The 23,973-nt window shown below is 40.2% G+C and overlaps 1 protein-coding gene across 1 annotated transcript in view; it reads right to left on the reverse strand.

Moving 5' to 3' along the window:
• CRB1 (crumbs cell polarity complex component 1) overlaps positions 1-23,973 on the reverse strand; it is a 171,833-nt gene that overhangs the window by 44,973 nt on the left and 102,887 nt on the right. The window contains exons 6-10 of the mRNA XM_075936696.2: positions 12,645-13,598; positions 6,065-6,615; positions 5,531-5,696; positions 2,993-3,899; positions 162-290 (exon numbers count right to left, since the gene is read on the reverse strand). Of these exons, the coding sequence (XP_075792811.2) occupies positions 162-290; positions 2,993-3,899; positions 5,531-5,696; positions 6,065-6,615; positions 12,645-13,598 (2,707 nt within the window). The remainder of the gene's footprint in view (positions 1-161; positions 291-2,992; positions 3,900-5,530; positions 5,697-6,064; positions 6,616-12,644; positions 13,599-23,973) is intronic.

The following is a 23,973-nucleotide window of genomic DNA, read 5'->3' on the forward strand; positions in this document are numbered from 1 at the left end:
TCATTTTGAGTAGACAGGGCTCTGTTATTGCTTCAGGAAGTCAGCAGCAGGTCTCATTAGCTAATTCTGGATGTCTATAAAGGGGTCATTCTGGAACTCATGCAGTGCTCCCACAATAACCTGCCAAGGGAAAGTGCACAGAAAGTTCTGAAGAGTCTTACCGTTCTCCACTAAAACCTGACAGGCACAGGCATCTCAACTCGCCTTTGAGCTCAGTACAGTTGCCATAGTTGTAACAAGTGAGATTTCTCTTCTCATTCCCACAGACGGCAAAAGGTAGCTTAGTGCGCCTAGATAAATAAGAGGCAACAGCAGCAATTATTATCTCTCTTTTTCAGGTAAAATCTAATTTTCCCCCATTCAGTCATTTAACTCCATTTTAAAATGCTAGTCTGATTCAGATGTATGTTTTCAGGATTTCTGTTTTACTGATTAATTGTTTTAATAAAGGTCATTTTCTAACCGCATTGGGCTCACAGTAAGCTAAACTTTCCTCCATAAATGTGCCAATCAGCTTTACTGCCTCCTGGGTGAAGGTACTATTCAATAGCTTCAGAGGGGTAGCCACATTAGTCTGTAACAAGAAAAACTGAAAAAACAACAAATAGTCTAGTGGCACTTTAAAGACTAACAAAACACGTAGATGGTAATATGAGCTTTCGTGGGCAAAACCCACTTCTTCAGATGACAGGAGTGTTGGAAGTCCAGATCCAAGAATAAATAAGGGAAGAAGGGATGGAGGGGAGAAGGGGAAAAAATGGAGGGGAGGAAGAAAAAGAGACAGTGAGTAGATAAGCTTCAGAAGGGTAACTGAGTTAGTCTGTGAGGGTATGTCTAGACTACTTGGCTCCGTCAACAGATCCATGTAAAGTAGTTTACCGGATATAGACAATGAAGCGGGGATTTAAATAATTCCCGCTTCATTAAAATAAAAATGGCCACCGTGCTGTGCCGACAGTCAGCTGATCTGGCACAGCGCGGCAGTCTAGACGTGGATCGGTCAACAAGGGAAGCCTTTGTCGACCGCTCCCTTATGCCTCGTGAAACAAGGTTTACAGGAGCAGTCAACAAAGGCTTCCCTTGTCAACTTATCTGCGTCTAGACTGCTGCGCTGTGCCGGATCAGCTGATTGTCGGCAGAGCGCAGCGGCCATTTTTATTTTAATGAAGCGGGAATTATTTAAATCCCCGCTTCATTGACTATGTCTGGTAAACTACTTTACATGGCTCCATCAATGGAGCCATGCAGCCTAGACACACCCTAACAGGAAAAACTTAAAAAAATACCTAATAGTCTAGTAGCACCTTAAACACTAAATAGTTATATCAACTGTTAGTAACTAAATAGTAACTATTAGTAACTAAATAGTTATATTAATAACTATATTAAATAGTTATAAGAGGCTGATAAGAACCATTAGTTTGCACTTGGAAAGGAAGATGACCAACACCAGATTCTACATATGACTGTAAATTAGCATACAGCTGTGAAGCTGCAGAAGGATGCAATGCATATAGACAGACATCTTCTAAACTCAAATCTGCACAGTTTTCTTGCAGGGAGAAACACTCTAGACCTGCATGTATCTATGAAATTACTTTCTGGCATACTTATTACCTTTGCTGTTGTCTGGATAATAAATCAAATGAAGAACAAAGAGAAATTTGGGTACTAACTAGGATGTCTGCAAAAGAAGGAAAGCCGTAGCAAAGTGCGATACCAAGCAGCAATGAACCTCAAAAACATACTTTTACATGAATTCCACTTGCTTTCCCAAACTGCAGTAATACTGATTAAATAATTTGCTATGAGGCAAGAAATGGGCCAAACCCTTCATTTAGGTAAGTGTCTTGTAGCCATTTGATAGCAATATAGTTTGGCAGATAATTTATCTGAAAGAATCTAGGTAAATCATATAATATATCAAATGTGAAATGAAAGTTTGCTAATGGCTCAAAATATATTGCTTTCAAATTTGTCTGAGTTTTAAATGAAATTAGAAGGCCAGATCCCCCAGCCGGTGTAAATCAATGTAACTCCATTGAAGTCAGTGGACTATAATTCCTTATGGTCCAGTCTCTGTACCAATTAAGAACAAACGGGCATCCAGTATTTTCTTTGTCTTCAAGATTATTGAACTAATCCTGAAAGTCCTTACTTGGGCAAAATTCCCATTGCAATCAGTTTCTGTCATCTCAAGGAGCCATGTATGGGGCTGATATATTTATCTTTGGTCTCCTCATTACATTTCAATTCAGGGTGGTGGAAGTTCTGGGAGGAAACGATTTCCTATTATTTTGGCCCCATAAATGGCTTCCACAGACACTAAAAGAGCCTTTTCAACAAATAAGGAAGAAGAAATTTTTCAGAGTGTCTGTGAATTAGGAGCCTAAGTTCCATTGACTTTGGGACTTAAGTTCCTAAGTCAATTGGATGCTTCTGAAAATTTTACCCAAAGACAACTGCAAAGTCCTTGTTGTTTGGATTTACCCAAATAGAACTCTATGTACACATTGTACTGGAGTTCCATCAGAATTCAAGTGCACATTCCAACTGGGATAATAATTCTATAGGGAAAGCCTAAATCCTGGTTTATGTTTAAATTTAGGTTGACATAACTATGGTGCTCAGAGATGTGAAAAATAAACACTCCTCTGAGTGTCATTGCAATGCCTACATAATCATGGTGCAGATTTGGTTAGGTTAACAGCAGAATGCTTCTGTTGATAGAGCTGACACCATTAGGGGAGGTGGAATACATACAATGACAGATAAATTCCTTTCTTCGCTGTAGGAAGTGTCTACACTATGGTGCTACAGTGGCTCAGCTACAGCTGTAGGACGTGTTGTGTGAGAATGACCTAAGTCTTAATCTAGGATTGATGAAGGGGTTGATGTTTTCTCTATTTCATTCAAGCAAGTTGGAAAACATCTGAGAGGTGAGCTCTGATGGCAGGAGTTTCTTTATCTTTGGAAGCTTTCTTATTTATACCTGCAAAATTTCCCTGTGAAGTTACCAGCACACAGGCAGGAATAAGTGTTAACTCCATCTACACAAGTTGCCCCATTTGCACACAGGTGTCCACGGCAGTTGTCTATATTCTCTTCACAGTTTACCCCAGTGTATCCAGGGTCACAGAGGCACTCATAGGCTGCAGTTTTGTCTGAGCAGTTTCCATGAATGCAGGGATTTGAAAAGCATTCATCAATGTTGGTTTCACAATGCGTGCCAGTCCATCCCTTGAGACATGCACAACGATAGTAACTATATAAGTCTTCACATATCCCATCATGCATACAGGGATCTGAGCTGCAGGCATCCAATTGCAAACAGCCAGTCATAACAGAATTTGCAGATATTTTGAGGAATTGCTCTTCTTGAGGTTTCTTAGCGTGGCCATCATAATTTTCAAAGTACGAGAGATAAATGCCGCTGATTTCTATAGTGCTCATGCATCCCCTTAGGCCATCCAGATTATCAAACGCTTTGTCGGCCACATAAATGTCTATTTCTTCTCTTAGGAAATTGAGGCTTCCTGTGGCAACTGTACTAGTTGCAGTGTCTTTTTTATCATCTATATCAATTTGCCATCTAGATGACTGGGAGAAGGGTTCTGTCATAGAGAGAATCACTTGGTGCCATTTCCCATCATTCACGGGCTGTGAACTAGCTAAGGTCAGCACATAAAAGCTGTTGCCACTTTGCAACTGAAACACTAGCTTGGTGTTCTGAATGCTAATGGTAACAAACTCTGGCTCCTTCTCAGCATACAGCAGTATCACATCAGCATCCCTAGTGCGAAAGCCAAATACAATACTGGTGAGGTCTCTCCTTATCTTCCCATTGGTTCTGTAAAATATCGCACTGCTTCTGCCACTGAATACTGCATTGGCAATACCTGTGCAAAGAGAAGAATATCCGTTGAGAAAGCAGGCCCGTTTCCGACTGATACGCGGTCAACAATTGCCTCTTTCACCGTGCCTCTTGTAATTTAAATCTTTCCACCTCTTTCCAGGAAACTTGCAATGTCTAGTCAGTATTACACCTCCTGGCCTCTTTTATTTTATTTTTTTTAAGAGACAGATGCCAATAACTACGCTTATGTACGTCAGCTGAGGCTATAGTTGTAAATGTTATAAACCTCAGGGGTAGCCTACATGTTTAAACTCTCACTGTCTCTAAGGCTGCAAGTTCTTGGAGACTGGGACCCTGATTCTGATTTCATGGCTGTGCAAATCGGGAGTGACTCTAGGCACCCAGCCTGGCCCGAGCAGCCCCACCCTACGGCCCAGCACACATGGGAGGCTGCTCCAACCTAACAGGGCCCTTTGCACCATGCTTCTGGTGGAGGACGCCAAATTGGAATGCTCCTGGCTTGCAGTGCTGTGCAGTGGGCCCCTACCCAGCCTGGTCTGAGCAACCCCGTGTGGGCCAGACACCCTGCAGGACCATGAGCTAACAGCTGGCAACTGAGCCTAGTTACCCTGTAACCATTAGAATTTTTATCGGTTACATGGTAAAAATTTGTGTATATATTTTACATGCCTAATTTTAACACTCACTCTCACTAACTTTTTCCTGTCTCAACAACAACCTGCATCATATTGAGCTATCTGCAGGTTGCTCAATTTCCTCTGTTCTAGAAACCTTTTGCTGACCAACTCTTCTGTTTCTAGGAGTCAGCTATTCTCACTGCTTCCATTACACTTTGTATACATTAATCCTGCTTAACTGTAGCATGGGGACAATTTTGGAAGGATAAAAAAAGATCCCTTTTGGAGCACATGGCAACCAAATCTCAGTGTGCTTTTTAAATTCCACTCTCTTTCGCAGGAGGGGAAATGAGCGATATCCTACACACTGATTAGTGTTCCTATCATAAGTACTGGTCATTAATTTTTAAACAAACAGCCTTTTTGGAACTCCTGTGCTCTTTAGTAAGATGCCAGTTGACAATGATTATCTTTCAAATGCATTGCTGGTGTTAGATGCTTAAAATGCTTCGCTTTAAGAAAATGGAATAAAGCTGAGTGCAGGAGTATGTCATCCGGCATATCTTTCCAGAGGAGGGAAAACATCTTAGAATTAATCCTCTTATCTCTCTGCAGTGGTTCTCTGACAGAACAAAGTGGGCTATTTTATAAACATGCCAAGTAGATGCATTGATTAACTGAAGAGTAAAGCCCCTGCAGGCAATATCATCTGAATCCTCATTCCATTGCTTTCAAAATGGGAGGCTGTTCTACTTTTTTAAAGAGGCCCAAGATTAAATGGATCTTAATTTGTGATCAGGTGCAGATGATGGCTGAAATATGAATTTTACTATCCCATTAGTCCATTCATATTACTTTTAGTAGCAGTGATCAGGATTTTATTATTTATTTTGTTTTATTTCATTAACACACACAGTGTAGCAAGGTTGTCTGAGGGCTGGAATGCTTGATTTAATTGAAAAATTCATGAAAACCAACATTAGATGAGGTGGTTTCAGTTCCCCAAAGGTGATAGGAATGATAGAAATGTACCTACATTCAAATCCTTGGTGTACCAGCTGGCATTGTGCTTCCTGAGGACAAGGGCTGAGCTCACACCACTTAACTTCTTCGCACGCTTTCCCTGCTGTGTTTGGAGGACATGTGCAAGTGAAGTCATCCCAGATAGAGTAGCAAATGCCACCATTGTGACAAGGGTTGGACTAAATGGAAAAAACAGAGACAATCGTAGTGTTAGTAAGTGTAGAGGCCTCCCACACAAGGGAAGGCAGGATTGCTTGGCGGAATATAGTATTGTGTTTACTTTCGATTGAAAGTTGTAATGTCTTAAGGGTTCCATGCATGGATAGCAGGTATAGTAAATGGTTATCTTCACCTCACTCTTTCGTCACCCCCTTATATTTTGCTGATGATGCCCAGGAATTTCAGCAATATCTGCTCTTACCAGCATGTTTATATGTTTAATTACGATGTCATCATGACTGTTACATATTGCATGGAATTTTAATGGGTCAAAAGAGAAATACTAGCTCTAAACATGGACCCATGCTCTGAGAAATGAGATCCTTACCTTGCAAAAATTGTCACCAGTACAGCCCTGGGTCACGTTGATCAGTGTTCGATTGATGACAGAATACAATGATGTTGTGATGGGAAAGAATTCCAGATGTTGATTATTCAGTCTTACATCTTGGATACAGCCTTTAAAATACCCACCATTTATATCAGTTTCTTGTTTGTCTGGGAGTCCTCCAACATAGATAATATCCCTATTTTGGACTGTTAGTATCGGCGTAGAAATGTAGCCTAGCTGTTGAGATGATAGGAACAATTCAACTTTATTTTTCTCCATTTTTAATGATATTAAGTAAAAAATTCCATCACTCACAGTCCGTGTGCCTAATAATTTGGTGGCATTGGAGGCTAACATGATTAGTTTCCCATCTTCCAACCAGATCCTTATATACAGAGATGTACGGTTCCTCAAAGCTAGTAACAAGCCAGAAGACTTCCGTGTTCGGACAAACATTGATATAGTTATGTTTTCCTTCTGACTACTGTCAACAGAAAAAGCAGCATATCCCGAGTAGTCCTCATGTCCAAACCGGCCTGGCAGGTACTCTAGAAGTGAGGGAAAGAGAGAAAGAAAATAAAATAGTTCAAGAATAATTTACTGATGGTGGCAGCACAACGATCAAACATCTATCACCAGTCAAGAGAGTCATCCACTAGTGTGTAAGGACAAAATAAGGTTTTTACTCTGATCTGAGTGGCTTGAATGACAAAATAATTACAGGTTTCAATGGGAGCAGGGTGAGGCATTATTTTGGAGCTTAGAGGACATTACACCACATTCTTCCCCTTTTGCACCTCTGTACACAGTGTGCAAACGTGGATTGTGACAATACTTCTACTCAAACTTGCTTTCAGGCAGGTTGCTTGCCTCAGAGGCTCACAGCAACCCTCAATTTAGGCACCATACCTAGGGCATCAGCTTGCTGTTTGTTGAGTTACTCTCATCACTGGCCAGCATGAGGTACAGAATGAAACTTCACAGTCTCGGTGGACCCCCCCCCCCATATGATACAGGGCTGGGTAAACCCCTTCTTCCCTCCTAGTCTTTTCCCTGAGTGGAAATGGGGAAGTGGGTGATAGGGGGAACCCAGGCCCACCCTCTACTTTGGGTTCCAGACTAGGGACCTGTAAAAGTAGCTGCCTGTAAATGTTTCCAACACCAGCTGTGAGACAGCTACAAAACTCCTGGGTTACTTCCCCATACCTGCCTTCTTCAGGCTTTTTCTCATAGAACCCACTTGTGCTTGCTCCTCCTAGATCTTCTGTATTCCCAGCTCCCTGTGCGCTAACTAACTGCAGAGAAGCTCTGTTTAATCAGTCTCAACTGGTTGTTTAATTGACCCCAGGAGTTCCAACTATCCTTGGCTCACTTGACACTGGAAGCCCACTTAATTAACTCCAGGTGCTTAATTGCCCTGATTGATTCGGGCAAGTTCCTGCTGGTTCTGGACTAGCCGCTGCCAGTTTATCCTGGGACCAGAGAGTTACTCAGTCTCAAGCTAATATACCTCCCTTCCCTCATTCTCTTGTACTCCTCTGGCCTGACTCTGTCTAAATGGATTCCCAGGGCAAATTCCAGCACAGTTATCTCTACTGGTCATGAAATAGGTATATTTTGAGACCCTCTTAGCTGATAACACCCCCTAAAGAGCAAGAGTACACTCCTGGCCACATTGAAGGTCATGGAAATTTTGCAGTTGTCTTTAATGGGGGTAGGATTTCACCCCAAGACCATCTGAACTGCTGCTAGTATGGGAAAAGGTAACTTACACCTTCCCATGCCAAGTAGACCCCATTACGCCATTAGGGATTCGCCCTCAGGGAGGGAAGGAAATATTTCCCCTACATCGCCTCCCTAAACATTCCCATCACAGAAAGTGGAAGCGCTAAATCAGAACAAGGGCCTTATCTAAACTGGCACATTTTGTCAAGGAAAAACTGCCTTTTTTTAAATCTCACCATGATCAAAGTGTCTGAAGAGATTTGTGCTTGTCTCCAGGTTAATCCAAGAAAGAGGGAAGTTTTTTTCAGGGGCATGCATGCTAGTGAAATGTAACAGCCTTTATCGTGAAAAGTAAAGTCACTGTATTGTTAATGAGCAGGCCTTGAGGAACCAGCCATCTTGTACACCATCAGACAGAGTACAGCAACTGAGGGGGGGGAAAGCCAAGGATGTGTGATGATCTGGTGAAGGATTTGTTGGAAACCCAGGGACATCTGGGAAGAAAAGAGATGGTTGACAGGACATTGTTGCACTTTCTACGGGGTTTAGTGAGTTAAGGCACTATGGGATGCATACCCATAATGCTTTACTCTTTCTGTTGACGAGGGAGTTGAAGATGTGGCCATAAGTTGTGGACAGCAGATACCAGAAAAATTAGTTTGACAAGCTTCCAGTTTTGGCGACTTCTGTCTATCAACAACACTTTCATCGCCCAAATTTGCATGTGTAGACATAGCCTTGGTTTCGAAACAAAGACGTTCATAAAAGTATATGCTGATTTAGCACATGTTTTTATTTTCTATTCGCTGTGTATACATTACCGCCACCCTGGAGCTGTGATGGCCTCTATTCTCTTGGCAGATTACACCTATACTGATCCATATCAGCCAAGATCCGTCAGTGAATCTAGTTCTCAAACTATAATTTCTATGTATTACCAAAACATTTCTATGTATTACCAAAAAGTCTGTACCAAAACTTGACACTACTATGCAACTAGGATAGGCAAATGAACTAGAATTCAAGACACTTTTTAAATTGTTTGTGTTTATCAGTTGATTAAACCAAAACTCCTCTCATTCTGTCTCTCTTTATTTTCCACAATGAAGCTAGGATTGAATTAAGAACAGAAAAGATGTCTTCCAAACCACTGTAATGAAAACTATTTATTTTGGTCCATCAGCCTTTTAAACCACAGCATTTCAACTCTAGTTACATTTTAAGTTTTGAAATCTTGTTCTCTGTATAATAAGCTTTCTGCCCAAACACATTCAAGAGCTATTTTTTTAGTATGTCTAACGCATAAAAAGTGTCAACCTGGTTTAAACAAAGAAATCACTCCTGGAAGTCAGAGTCCTCTTTTGTATAGTAAAAGAGGTCTGGGACCTCATATGTCAAGTTTCTGCCTGCAGCACTATTTTTTTATGACTTGGTTATAAAACCAATGAAAATAGGGGATTGATTGTGAAAACTCTAACAGTCCTTTAACAACCATGGTGTTAGTATGTGCCACAGCAATATTATTTAGTAGGGAGACTAAATCCCTGACTTGTTCCTTAATAGACAATTTCTTACATACCTATGTATGGAATATTTTAATATTATGAATGAGATTATCTACATTTATTTCTTTATCTCCTTGTTAAAAACATGACGTGTAGAAATAAATCTTCCCTTTTGCTGGAATGAGTATTTTGTGCCATGAGAGCTTTGTAGTATGCACCCTCTCTAGAAACAGTCCTTAAGAATTAAGCATTTTTGTGTGGAAAAAAGAGAGGGCATTTCTAATGGCTTTAGGAGTTGGAATACAGGAGTCTTGCAATATTAGAAGCAAGGGTGAGTATCAGGAAAATGTATTAGTATACTTGAAATTAGTGCCAATTACTTTACTTTAAAAAAATCCGGACTCTGATATTGGGTTTGATGGGACAGTTAGAATCACCTTGGTTAATATTAACCTACATCTGGATGCTGATCAAAATAAGTCAACATCTGTTTGTTATTTTGTATATGTAGTGAAAATATTTCCTCATGTCAATTAACTACTTGATGGCAACTTTTCTTCAAAAAGACACTAGCATTTCTTATGTTATCCCTAGCTCAAGTTCCCTCCTCCCCACTGCTATAGTGTTTTAAGTCTTGCATATATCTAGAATCCATGTATCAAAGTGGCATGATGGTATGATTTGCAAGGAAAATTGTAGTCAGTAGAAAAAAAATACCAAATGCTTTTTTAATCATTTTCAACAGTTCTAATGCAAGGCTAAGCCTCTCCTGGCCCTGAATGGTTTTCATTTCACTTCATATAAAGACGCAAACATATTTACCAGATGTTGTCCTATATTCCAAAGTTGCTTATCAAACCTTTGGGTAAACTGTAGTTGGAGTTCAAAGCAATCTGTTAGAATTACCTCTCAAACATTATCATTTGACAATAAAAAAGAAATAAGCTATCAATAACTATTAAATACAGACTATGAAATGATATAATATGTACACATTTTGAAATAGATTTCAAGATACAGCTTTTTGGAGAAATACAACCAATAAGTCCCCTGGGGCCAGATCCTCAGCTGGTGTAAATTGGTGTAGCTTCACTGCCTTCAATACAGCTAAACCAATTTGCAGCAGCTGTGAATCTAGCCTATGCTGCTGCTGCTGCTCTTTCCTTTTTCCAGACTGCCTGGTTTAAAAAATAAACAGTCATTTCTTCATCCCCCCAAAATGTATCAGTAGAAAGTTAGTAATTTGTAACAGGGAGCCAGGGATGTTTTTGTATGAATAGAGGGTCGGATCCTGCACACCTTCCTCAGGCACAACTCCCTGTCTGGACTCAATGGGTGTTTTGCTGAGAAAGGAGGGGAAGGAGCTAATTCAAACTGCCCCTGAATGATGCTCTCTCTACAAACCTGGAGAATGACACTGTTTATCCACATAGCAGGTAGAGCAGAGCAGACAGCAATGCAGGGACCTCATACTGTCCCTCCCATTTGCCTCAGCTCATACTGGGTGGAACACATGGTGGGAAACGAGTCATTCAACTTCCAGGCTCATTCAGGGTTTGGCCTTGTGATGACGTGTTGGGTATCCCCCGACCCTGCACCCCGTCTGCAGCAAGATGAGACTCCGCCAGCCAGTAGAGAGGATTTATTGCTTCTGCGAGGTACAGCACAACCTGGATTCCATGTGGGCATCCAAGTGAGGGGGCTGGCAGCCTCAGACCCCTTGGGGTAGAGGTCCATAGGCCCCTGAATTCCCAGTACTCAGCTTAGTCTCTTCTCTTCATATTTTTCCAGCCAAGACTGCCCCTTCTCTAAACCACATCCTTTCTTTGTTCAAAACCCTTCCCTGCCCAGATGAGAACCTGTTGGGCCATGGTCTACATGACATGAGGTCTGTCAGGGTGACCGCCTGCTTGGCAGTGCTTACAGACCAGGCCAGTAGGGGTCACTCACAGCCCAAGCATAGCGACCAGTGATTGCCCAACCTGCCCAACCAGACTGTACCACACACATCACAAGCTTCTCTGCTGACTCTGCCAGTAAGGTTTTTGAGATGTAGGTGCATGGCCAGTGGAAAGAGGACTCATTTTATCCTCACCACCAGATAGCTCTCAGGTGGCAATAGCAATTGGCAACTCTCACCTTGGGCTGCACTTCATCCAGCTGTCAAAGATCTGATCACCAACCCTCAAGCCTCCATAGGGTGGCTGGACGATGCTATTGACTGTCAGGCTTAATCTGCTGTGAAAGCTCAGATATGAAGTTTTAAAAATATCTAAGATTTTTCATCTGTTCAGTGATCTGTTCATGCTTTATTCACCCTTAAAAGCATGAGCAAACCTTTGCATGCACATAAAGGCTACCTCTGTATTTTGAGCTAGTGGCATGACTGCCTCGTCATGTCACTAGGTCTCATTGAGTTAGCTAGCCCAGTTTCAGGGTGGTTCATACTCAGGATGGCTCAGTTGTCCCTTTGCTGTTGCTACCAGTGCTATCGTGGCTATCCTGTTATTGATACTCAGTCTAGCTCAATCAGAACCAGTGCAAGTATATCTAAACGAGCAGGGGAACCACCCCTATTTGTAGTGAAGACATGGCCTCTAAAGGTACTTCTAGACTGCAGGCTTCTTTTGAAAGAAGCTTTTTTGGAAGAGATCTTCAGAAAGAGAGTGTCCATACTGCCAAAGAGCATCAAAAAAGTGATCTGCTTTTTTGAAAGAGCGTCCACACTAAATGAACATTTAAGCTGTGATTATCGTGGATGGAGTGGCCACCAGGGCACCCATGCTTTTTCCTGGAGGCTCTTCTTTTAAAAAAACTCCCTCTTCCCCATCCACACACGCCTTTTTCCAAAAGAGCTCTTTCGGAAAAGGCATTCTTCATTGTAGGATGAGGTTTACCAATGTTGGAATAATCACTGCATTCTTTCTATTTTTCTTTCAAAAGAATGCAATAGCAGTGTGGACGTAAGTGAATTTTTTTCAGAAAAATGACCATGTTTCAAAAAAAAAAACCCTGCAGTCTAGCTGTACCTTAAGTCATGGGGTGCTAAACCAGCTTCACAAAGTTTAATGGCACATTAAATGTCAAAAGAATGAAAGAACTGGATAAGTAATCCATTCATTTATCTTGACTTCTCTGTCTGACTGAAATTTAGGCTTCCTAGTGAGAGAACTAGAAAATAATGAACAAGCACTTCTAGTAGCCTCTTGTGTTTTCTCATCAATTGGCAACAAGCACTAGAGGTCTTAAAGTTAATGGTGTTTCCTCACTGACGTAAGCAGATTTGCTGTTTGTGATTGTGCTTTGAGCTGGCATTTAATACGCTAATGCTAAAAGCTTTACCTTACCTGTTGAACAGTTTGGCCCTGTGTAGGGCCTGTAGCAGTCACACTGGTAACTCAGCCACAAGTTGATGCAGCGTCCCCTGTTTTGACAAGGGTGGTTTTCACACCAGTCCTTTTTTTTACAGCCTGCTTTGACATGTAAAGATGTTTCGCTTGATATGTTCTCAGGGGTAATAACGTTCAAGTCTATTGCAATGTCCTGAAGACAGCCTACAAATGAAGGTGCAGAATGCATGTTATAGGTGTTAGGTGAGAAGTCACTGCTCATGCTTCCCACTGGTAAACCACCCAAAAATGTGCTCTGAAATGCAAGCATCAGTTGATCACTATCTATCGCAGTAGTAGATTTATTGACACATGATTCTACACAAGAGCTGTCAAGCAAATTAAGGGTAACAGCTCTTGCTAAGGTTACCTCCACGGAATGCCATTCTCCATCACTGACATTATGTGAAATATGCAAAAGAGCTCGTGGCTGGTTATTGACTTGCATGAATAAGTGTAAGTAGCCATTCAGTAACTCCAATTTCACAAATGTATCTTTCTCCCCTCGGTGAAATATAAAAGCTGTAGGTTGCACAGTCTGGAATCTCAGATTTATGGTATAGAAAGATCCCTGTAAAGGGGTCATGTCACTCTTCACCCAAAGGAAACCATGTCCCGCAAGAGAAAAGGTGGTGGCTGTTTCACAGTGTATTCCAGTATAGCCAGGTGGGCACATGCAGCTGGCTCCGTGGTGGCCATTTTTTAAATAAGGGATGCATAAGCCGCTGTTTTGGCATGGATGGTCATTGCAGCCAATGAGGGCCTCTGAACAGTTCTTGCCACCATAAGAAGTTCCCTCCTTTTCTCCAAATGGGCAATGACAAGTGTAACTGCCATGAAAATTCTCACAGGTCCCACCGTTTTGGCAAGGGTTCATGGAACATTCATTGATGTCTTCTTCACAGTGAATACCTTAAAAAAAAAGCAGATTTGATTGGGTAAGTACAGGCCATCTTTTCCTCAAACTGTCTTAGAAATATAATAAAATGAACTCTATTTAAAGGGGGAAATCTGTTTATTAGGGGGTGATTGGTTCCCAGTGATGGATTGCAATGAGAATAGATGCTGGTTTTTGTACTGCAGTAGTGCCTAGTGGGGTTAGTCAGGGTCAGGGCCTTGTGCTAGGTGCTGTACAAGCACCTTAGTGGTAAGTAATTGATAAGAAAATAGCAAGCTACAAATTTGTCTTAAATGACAGTGAATGGAGTTGAGATAAAGACATGATTAAACACACTGCTTTCCACAGCAGAATGGGTATGAAAATGGTCATTTGGGGGGGGGGGAATGCATTTTTATCACATGGCAAAAGCCAGAAACTATTGGTCAATTTGTATAAATAATAAAATAGTACATAGATCACAGACTGGAGAGAATTCGTTTTCTTTTACATTAATTAAGTTGAGGGGAAGTACAGTCCCAATGTTTAGAGCTCTCCTCTTGGTTGTGGGATCCCTGGTTTAAAAACAGTTTTGAACAAACATCCTATGTGACTCTTTGCAAGCCACTTAGTCTCTCTGTGCCTCAGTTTCTTATCTGTAGCACAAGAATATTGGCACATCGCAGACTCCCAGAGATGTTTTGGGAAGTGCATTAATGATTGTGAAGTGCTGAAATACTACAGTGATGGGGGCATATAAATATCTTAAATAGAAAAAAGTTTCTCCACGATCATGTGCCCAGAGTCAACCTGTGGAATTCCTTGCCAGAGGATGTTGTGAAGACTAGGATTTTAGTGGTTTGAGCATTGACTTGCTAAACCCAGGATTGTGAGTTCAATCCTCGAGGGGGCCATTTAGGGATCTGGGGCAAATCTGTCAGGGATGGTACTTGGTCCTGACAAGAAGGCAGGGGACTGGACTTGATGACCTCTCAAAGTCCCTTCCAGCTCTATGAGATAGGTATATCTCCATTTTTAAAAAAGGTGATTCAAAGAAGAGCTAGATAGATTCATGGAAGTTAGGTCCATCAATGGCTATTAACCAGGATGGGTAGGAATGGTGTCCCTAGCCTTTGTCTAGAAAATGATGACAGGAGAGGGATCATGTGATAGTCATCTGTTGTGTCCCCTCCCTCTGGAGCATCTGGCATTGACCATTGTCAGCAGACGGGATACTGGGCTAGATGGATCTTTGGTCTGACCCAGTATGGCCATTCTTACATTCACTCTTCTTTTTACAGATTCAGCTTTTCCTAGGGTGACCCTTTAGTCTTGCAGACAGATGGCTTTTTGCATATTTGAAACCCTGATAGTCAGGGCTCACGTCACCATATTTTGGGAATAACTTTTCCCTTCTTTCAACAGATTGACTCTGATGCTAATAACACAAATCTCACAGAGGTCTGAAACCCAATAAACAGGGCTTCATTTCCCTTTCCATCCAGAGCAGCCAAGAAACACACCAGTACCATTCACGAGTGACAAGTACTTATGGAATGGTGAGGGGAAATACATTTATACACCCATGGAAGCCTGTAGAAGATCCCAGTGAGTTTTTTTGTTGACAACTCATCGGAGTTCTAACAGAGATTCCATTTCCCTCCCCAGAGAAGGAAATGACATGTCCTGACCTCTTTAGTTGAAATATAATGATAAAGTATGATCATTAGGAAGTAATTAACCAAAATCATTTTTTACATATTTATCTTCCACTGAAATTAAATTGGTTTAGATGGCTCTCTATTGGCTTTCCATAAACCCTGTAAGTTTTCTGTAGTGTAGTTAACAGAGACACTAACCCCTTCATCTAGAATAACTTACTATCACATCTATATCAGAGGGGAAGCCGTATTAGTCTGAATCTGCAAAAGCTGCGAGGAGTTCTGTGGCACCTTATAGACTAACTGGAGTGTTGGAGCATAAGCTTTCGTGGGCAAAGACCCACTTCGTCAGATGTGCATCTGACGAAGTGGGTCTTTGCCCACGAAAGCTTATGCTCCAACACTCCAGTTAGTATATAAGATGCCACAGGACTCCTCGCTGCTTTTATCACATCTATAGAGATTGACCTATTACAGCAAAACATACACATTTTCAAGGGAAATTATAGAAACAAGCTACATAATTTTGATTAGTTTCCAATAGCAGCCACAGTAATTCAGTATCTGTCCACTTTACACAATTATTATCATAACTAGTCCCCTATTTTAACAATGACCCCAATGACCCTTGTCATTTGTCATTCTCAAATTATGGTGTGAAGTTTCCAGATCATCAGCTGTAGCCAATACTATCTTTTATGTTTTGGCAATGGGCTATTACTGCTGGAGTATTTCTGTTATATATATATATATATATATATATATATATATATATATATATATATATATATATATTCCATCATGAGATGTCTATTTGAACATTAATGCGTAGTGACACCTGGCAGAAATATGAATAATTGGGACTGACTTTCTTAAAGTCAAGTTCACTTTCTAAACCTTCATTGACTGCGGGCCAGGACACTATCTGCCTTACCCAGTTTACAGTAATCTATATACTGTTGTCTTGTCCTGCTTTTTGCTATGTGAGAAGTCATTTGAATATATGAAAAGTGAAGTACCACTGAGCTGTTCTGCTTTAGCTGATGTTTTAGTATATCATCTTCCTGATGTAGGTACTTTTTTGCCTTTAACATGGAGAATGAAGTGTCCTCAAGTTTTATATACAACTCAATCCTACATTGCTACTGAAGCACTTCGGATGTCACTGGGTTTATGTGTCATGACTCAAAATGTATGTAATATTGAAGCAGTCGGATTGACTGGGTTCTTAAGTATGCCAATGAGTGTACATCCTCAGAGTCATCAGAATTCAATTAATGGATCAGAACTTCATACTACACCCTTCATAGAGTGCATTGGCAAAGTGAGTGGCACAACATATGGGCTACGTCTAGACTGGCATGATTTTCCGGAAACACTTTTAATGGAAAAGTTTTCCGTTAAAAGAATTTTCGGAATAGAAAATCTAGATTGGCATGGACGCTTTTCTGCAAAAGCACTTTTTGCGGAAAAGCGTCCGTGCCAATCTAGACGCGCTTTTCTGCAAAAAAGCCCCGATCGCCATTTTTGTGATTGGGGCTTTTTTGCGGAAAACAAATCCGAGCTGTCTACACTGGCCCTTTTGCGGAAATTCAAGCAGCCAGTGTAGACAGCTGGCAAGTTTTTCCGGAAAAGCGGCTGATTTTCTGGAAAAACTGGCCAGTCTAGACACAGCCATGGTCTGTCTAGGTACATCACTAGGTATGTACCCCTTTCCCCCATTGCACCTATCTGAGCCCTTCACATGTAGCATTGAGTCTATCCTCTCAGTTTATTCTTCCTGCCATTCATAAATGTATCACAAAAAAGAGACGATTCTCCACTTTGTTGCATCCAATGTAGTCCTTCCTACCTGTGGGAAGTGGGCATAAAGTCAGAATAGTAGCAGTTACACTCACTTGGCACTTAGTTTGTGTAGAAATCAACAACTACAGACAGTACAAAGCAGCAGAGAATCAGACCTTAAGTGCACATCAGTATAAAAATAAAGTAATGAAAATAATTCCATGAAGACAGAACATTTGTTTGTAAATCACGTGCATTTTCACTTTTTAAATTAAATAGCGGTGACATATGACAGAGAATGAAACCACACTTCAGCGTTCCTTTGGCTACAGAAAATAAACCCTGGAATGTAAAGAGTCTGCATGTGAGGATCAATTATAGGAAACATTATTTCATAAGAATTTCAGTGCTGAATGTGAATCTCTGTTGTTTAAGCAGTATTGAATAAGATTTCAAAAAAGTAACAAACCACATATATTCTAGCTTGTATTAATATCAGCAGAAAATATATATGCAAGTCCCACTGAAAACCCACAGATTAAATTCATGTTTAGTTCTCAAGAATAATTAAACCTCCTTACAAGCACTGGCTGATATTGTTTATTATTTTCCAGTTGTCTGTGCAAGGAAGACCACTGTCACTCAAGATAAAAGCACTCAAGATAAAAGGATTAGTCAATATTTATAGAACTGCCTATGTGGTTTACCTGCCTTAGTCTGGTGTACTTGTAATTATGTAAAAAATAGTTTGCATATTGGTAGGCCAAGAGAGAAACAAAAAATTAGCATGGGGGATAGAAGGAACATTAAGGGATATTAAATTGTTTCAGTACTTATAAGCTTCTGCTCAGCTAAATACATTATACATTCTTTTGAAAGTAAAATTAGCCAGTCTTCTTTTGTACATAATTATTTCATGCTATGATCGGGAATATTTTTAAATGTTTCTCATCATATACAATATGTTAATTTTCCCCCATCTGGGATGATGCATTTATTTAAAAAAATTTATGAAACGTGTACATTTGATCTTGTTCTTGAAAAAATGAATATATTTCTTTTGCTATTAAGATAATACAATGGTATTTACTCACCAAATTCTTAAAATCTTAAATTAAGCTCTTTGTTTTGAAATTAATAGCAAATGATTGCTTCTGAAAGTGAATGACAAAAGCAATTATTCAAATTGATTTTGCTAACTGTCCATTAGTTTTTCACCTCATTAAATAATTAAAAATAAAGCTATTCCATGAATTAAACATTTGTTTACATATTTGTTTAGAAATCTGTTTACCATCCCCTCCCAACTCAATTTTTAATGCTTTCTAAATATTATGCAAATAGCGAGTTGGTATTCAGGCCAGAAACTGTAAGTTCAGTACAGTCTTAACTGCCAAAAAACACTAAGAGGTTAGAGCCAAGACAGTTTAGCAACAAAAAACAATTACCTGTAAATACTGTCATTATAACCATGTAAGCCCGCATCCTACTTGCAAACAATTTTTTCCGCAGTAAAATGGATTTTATAATATTAATGTGGTCCATGAAATCAGCTTCTGTCACATTTGAAACAGTTCTAGAAATGAGGGCTGCTTTTCCAGGATTAGCTTGTTCCACATATGTGCTGTGTTCGCTGATATAGCCTGATAGTGTGTTGTACCCAAGCCAGATCAACAGGGCTTAAGGAAGACTCATTATGTGCTTACGCAGTCGACATGTATACTTAGACTCTTTCTCAATCTATAACTTACAACATCCCGTCCATTCTTCTTGGGGATGAGGGCACCTTGAAAAGGCAATCACCGTTCTACAGGAGCTGTGGTAGTTGAGACTATCTCTGGTATGGTAAATCAGAGAATCCCTTGAATGCCCAGGACATACATATGTATGGCTTATACAGACTGACTCTGAGTGCCCCCCACCAAAGTCTGCCTCATGTCTCAGGCATTGGGTTTTTATGGTATCTGCATCCATATCGAGGAAACCCCAACTCCGTCGCTCTACCGTGACAAATTGAAGGGCTGAGTTAACCCTGCCAGCATTTGAATCCATAGTGCTAGGGGGCCTGGATGTTGGCAACCTGACGTTTGGATAACTCAGCCTGAAAAAAGGTACACACATAGTGTGATCATGCATCTAATAAATGCATAGCTTTGAAACAGTGTAATTCAGACTCTTCCAAAGATAACACAGAAAGCCTTATACAGGGTTTTGGAAACACAGGCAAAGAGATATGACTAATGTTTATTATCCGCATTGATCTGGTGCTCATGATGCGGCATCTGGGTACTTAACAAGGACTAACGTGCACTTCTCCACTAAAAGGTACCGAGACATAAGAATTTGTAACTGTCCCTGGCTGCTTGCAAAGGCAGTCAAATAAAATCAACTAGTCAACTAAAATCAGAGTAGATCAGGGCCTGTTTGCTCCACCTATGGAGAAAGCTCTGCCCTCCACCCCCAGAAAATTCATGTTTATCAGCTGCACATTTCTAAACCATGGGGGAGTACAGCACTGCTACCAAGAGATGGACCCAGTGGCATGGAAACATATTTAAGAGTTGGGGTGCTGAAATCCAGACCTCTTACCACTGTCCACACCATGCCTAGCTGAAGTCAGGAGCAAAGCCCCAGTGGATGAAGCCATTAGCTGTGACCCCAGTGCATGGGGCTGGCAGCAGAGCCCCCGGTGCATGGGATAGTGACAGGGAGCCTGGGGGGTGCAGTACTCCCTGCATCCTTAGTTCCCATGCCTATGGCTGGACCTGAAAGAGAACCACAGATCTGGATTCCGCAGATTGAAGTTAACATGATTGTGAACCAAATCTGAGCACCCTGCAGTTTGGGCAGGCTCAGAGTAGGGTAAAAGCTTCAAGTTCAAGGGTGCTCAGATCTGATGGGTTTGGGTCAGAGCCTTACAAAGAATTCCCAGTGTCTAAAGTGTAAATGAAGGTAACTCATATGCAAATAGGAGTAAACCTTGCAGCAACTTAAATGATAATGTGTCCTTTAAAAATATGTATGGGGGAAAGGAAGTAGTCAGAGAAGAATCTATAATTATCCTCTCCCCATCCATCTTCACAGTTGTATTAAAACAGATTGTTATAAAAGCTCCTTCACTCTCTGCAGCATCTTCTATTCAAGAGGCTCATTAATCCGGAGGCCAGCTGAATGATCTCACTGGGTATATATTCTTCAGTGCTCCAAATCTTATTGAATAATCATGAACATTCAAATTTTGCCACATCTGTGCTGGTAATTGCAAAGAGATAATTACTTTTTGCTGGAAGGAGGAAATGCACCTCTGTGAATGAGTGAGTACAAGGAAAGGGAAATTGACCATCCTCAAATAATGTCATTAAATCCCATGCTTCAGGTTAATAATCAGTTGCCACAGGCATCGGCAGGGAAATTTTACTCCTATAAACTCTGCAGAGCTGGTAAGGTGAGTTAAAAGCTTTTTTACTCTTACTTCTGAAATGTAAAAAATTGACTTCTGGATACTGGTCTTAATCCAACCAGCAACCAGATTTGCTCTGGCAAATCTTATTTTGTTTTCTTAGCAGGAAAATAGTCATATCCTACAAAAGACAAAGTCATAGTAACATGCTAGTTATTGCTTTATTGCCTACAAATTCATTATTCTGCTATTTTTCCTCTTGCCAGTTGAAATGTCCATTTCAGCTTAATATGATTTTGGGAAAAACATAAAATGGAAACAGAGATGAGTGACTTGGCTTACTCATTAAATACACCACTCTGGTGGAGGGATATGGAATTATAATGTGTTATGTTTGGTATAAAATGCTGTATCTGAACATTTTTAAAATTGCACCGGGCTGACACTTCATATAATAGTTTGAACTTTTCAGCCTTCATGGCTTATTTTTAAGCAGTAAAAAGAAAAGGCCTTCTTAATCTCTTACATCATTAGATCTTTCTGAGCGCAACACAATTTGGACATTTTTTTCCATTTATGTTAGAAGTTTGGCAACATCTTAAATAGATTTCGTTTGAAAACAAAAATACATGTTGTAGGAGACTGTATAGTAAGGACTGGTCTATTTTATTTGACAAATATTGGAAACAGCCTATTTAATCACTGGCATCAGCTTCTAAGTAGTTTCAGCTGGGCTTTTTTTTCCACGAGGTGGCTTTCCTAAGCATCAGTACAGCTTAGCATTCTACATAGAACATAGCCAGAGGTTAGTAACGTACAGCTTGGGACTAGCACACGCTTTCTCACACCAGAAAAGGATGGCATAGCTAGCTGCCCTTTGCCTCTACACCAACACTCTAAACTCACTTGGATGGGCCCCCAGGCCTACCCATATGAATCTGTTTATAGGATTGGGGTCCTAGCCTGAAAAAATAAAAGGGGATATATGGTGCTACTAAAGCCATGCCTCCCCTGAATGGCAACCCATTTGTACTTGCACTTCATCGTCCCATGAGGCTACTTCGCTAGAATTGACAGGGCCTGGTGTCTATATCCACCCGTGTTGGCTTGTTTGTATGTATTGGACAAGAAGATGTCTTCTGGAGGACATGGTTAATATTTATATTCTGTTTCTGAGGTTTGTCTGGATTTGTTTTGCCTTGTTTGTTTTATTGTATTTTTCTCATTTTCAGACATTTCTAAATTTCTAAATAATTTTAAGCAGGCCTGGCCACGAACAAGTGATGTTTAAGAAGGAACTTAAAACAGATCAAAAGTGGATTCAGGGAGGAGCAAGCTAGCAGAGTCAAAGGCAGACAATAGAGAAGAGTTAGGAAAAACAGAATGCAATAGGATTTTGTAAAGGAGAAACGACAGTCAATGAGTGGAAGCAGCCTGTCAACTTACAAAAGCTGGTGGAAAACGGGACCAAAATAGAACTGAAACAAATAGGGCAGGGGCGTCAGAAGGACTGGGGATGGTGTTACAATTGATTGGAAGGAGCTGTGGACTAGACATATGAAAGCCAAGGAAATGTTTTATTGATACTTGCAGTATGCTTAATTGCAAGGGCCATGGCAGACTGTCAGAGAGTGTTTTGTACACAATTCACCCCATTTTTCATGTTTCACTTTCCAGTGTACCCCTAACCAGACTGTTAAATTCAAAACATCAATGATCTGTTTTGCATTTTGTGTAGATTACACACTTGTACCAACACATACTTCATGTGTTCAAACTGCCAAGTATCCTTAGGGACCTTAAAACAAACAATCCCTTTGAGCTCTTTAATAGGTTCATACAAGGTCACGTGTCATTGATTTAAAATCTGTTTGGAGCATTTGATTAAAGAAAACCTCGCTCTGTAATTTAACAACGAATTAATTTTCACTCCTAAAACTTCAGAAGGATTTTTAAGAATGTTTGCAGTTTGATGAGTACAGCTATTGATAGGCTTGGCTGCACCCAGTTTCTTGTAAAAGGAATTTTGTATCTTGTCTCTTGTTGGCCATTTCCTCTTTGTCCTAATTGAGATAGGCATATACAGCCATTGTGCTGTCTAGTGTGAAACTGCTCCTGCCCTTAACTCTTGCCCAGGGAGATAGTAGCTTGGAAAAATATTTCAGTGATTTGCAAGAAATTTTGTTTTGCTAAAACCCATGTGCATCTGTACAGTCTATAAAAGTGACTGTCTTTGCATAAACTCGTTGTCAGTCCATATTACAACACATTCAGAAAGCCAGTAGGCTAGAAAATGATAGTTTTAATAGGACATACCCAGCTAAAAGGATAACAGAGCCCTACAAATAGATGTGTATCTCTGTGTATGCATATATAGAGTATATACATATATACATTATGCTAGATATAATGTGTGTCTACATATATCTTCATATAAAGATGTTCTTACATGTATGTATGTGTGTGTATGAAATTTGCAATTTAAAGTCCCTACTCCTCCAAACACACTTTCAATAACCTTTGTCCTCACCACTGTATTTAACTTTGCTTTACTATGGACTGGATACAACGGATCAAAAGCATATTAGGGAGCTTTCACGGTGTATCAGCAGTATCCGCATGGACACTTAGTGCATGGCATGCAGGCATGAGGTAAATTCACAGCCTAGCTTGCCACTGAACCAAGTGTTCACATAGACAAGCCCTAAGGCTTATCCACAAACACATCCCCTCTCCCTCTTATGCACACAACCTGATAATAAATAAGAATAAATCCCTTTGGTAGGAAAAAAATTAGAGCTGACATTTCAGTGTATTATATATGATACTATTGAACTTTATGACTAAGAATGTTTTCTTGTTAACATAGCTAGAAATCTCAGAATTTACACCAGAGTGGGATCAATCTGAAGAAGGGCCACTGAATCTATGTCTAGCAACTGATTATAAGCACAAATTAGCCACCACTGTGGCATTTTTCCATTTCTGTAATACATTTTCCCTTAATCAAGTACAAATGCCCCTGTTTTCAGGTAATTAAAATATTTTCTTATTAATATGATGATCAGTATCCTTAAGGAAAGTAAAAGGTTAATTAAACTTATTTGAACTTCTCCTTGCACCTGAAAGAGTCACTATAAGCGTATCTAAATAAAACCAGGTCATACCTCATTATAATCACTTCAGCGCTGACTTCAAGCAGTGCAAATGAGCAGATATAAATATGCAAAGTACTATCATTCATGTTCTTACTACCTGTAAACACTATACCAATTAAGAGTGAGATGCTACAGGGAACAATTTAGGTAAAACGAGCTTTTATGTGACACACCACATAAAATACATATTTTTTTGAATTCATTCGCCCAGATTATTTGTACTGCTTAGTATTGTGACATACTTTTCATGTATTTGAGAAAACCTTAGTCATGGGACTCATCAGTGATAATTAACTGTCAGCAAAATGTAAACCTCCTGGGTTCAGTCAAGAAGCATGAAAACTCACACAGGGTTTTTGTTCTGGGAGGAGAGGAGAACAGGGTTGTGTTTGTTTTTTTTTTGTCC

This window comes from Pelodiscus sinensis, chromosome 9, assembly GCF_052426305.1.
Source record: "Pelodiscus sinensis isolate ZL-2025 chromosome 9, ASM5242630v1, whole genome shotgun sequence".
Taxonomy (NCBI): domain Eukaryota; kingdom Metazoa; phylum Chordata; order Testudines; family Trionychidae; genus Pelodiscus; species Pelodiscus sinensis.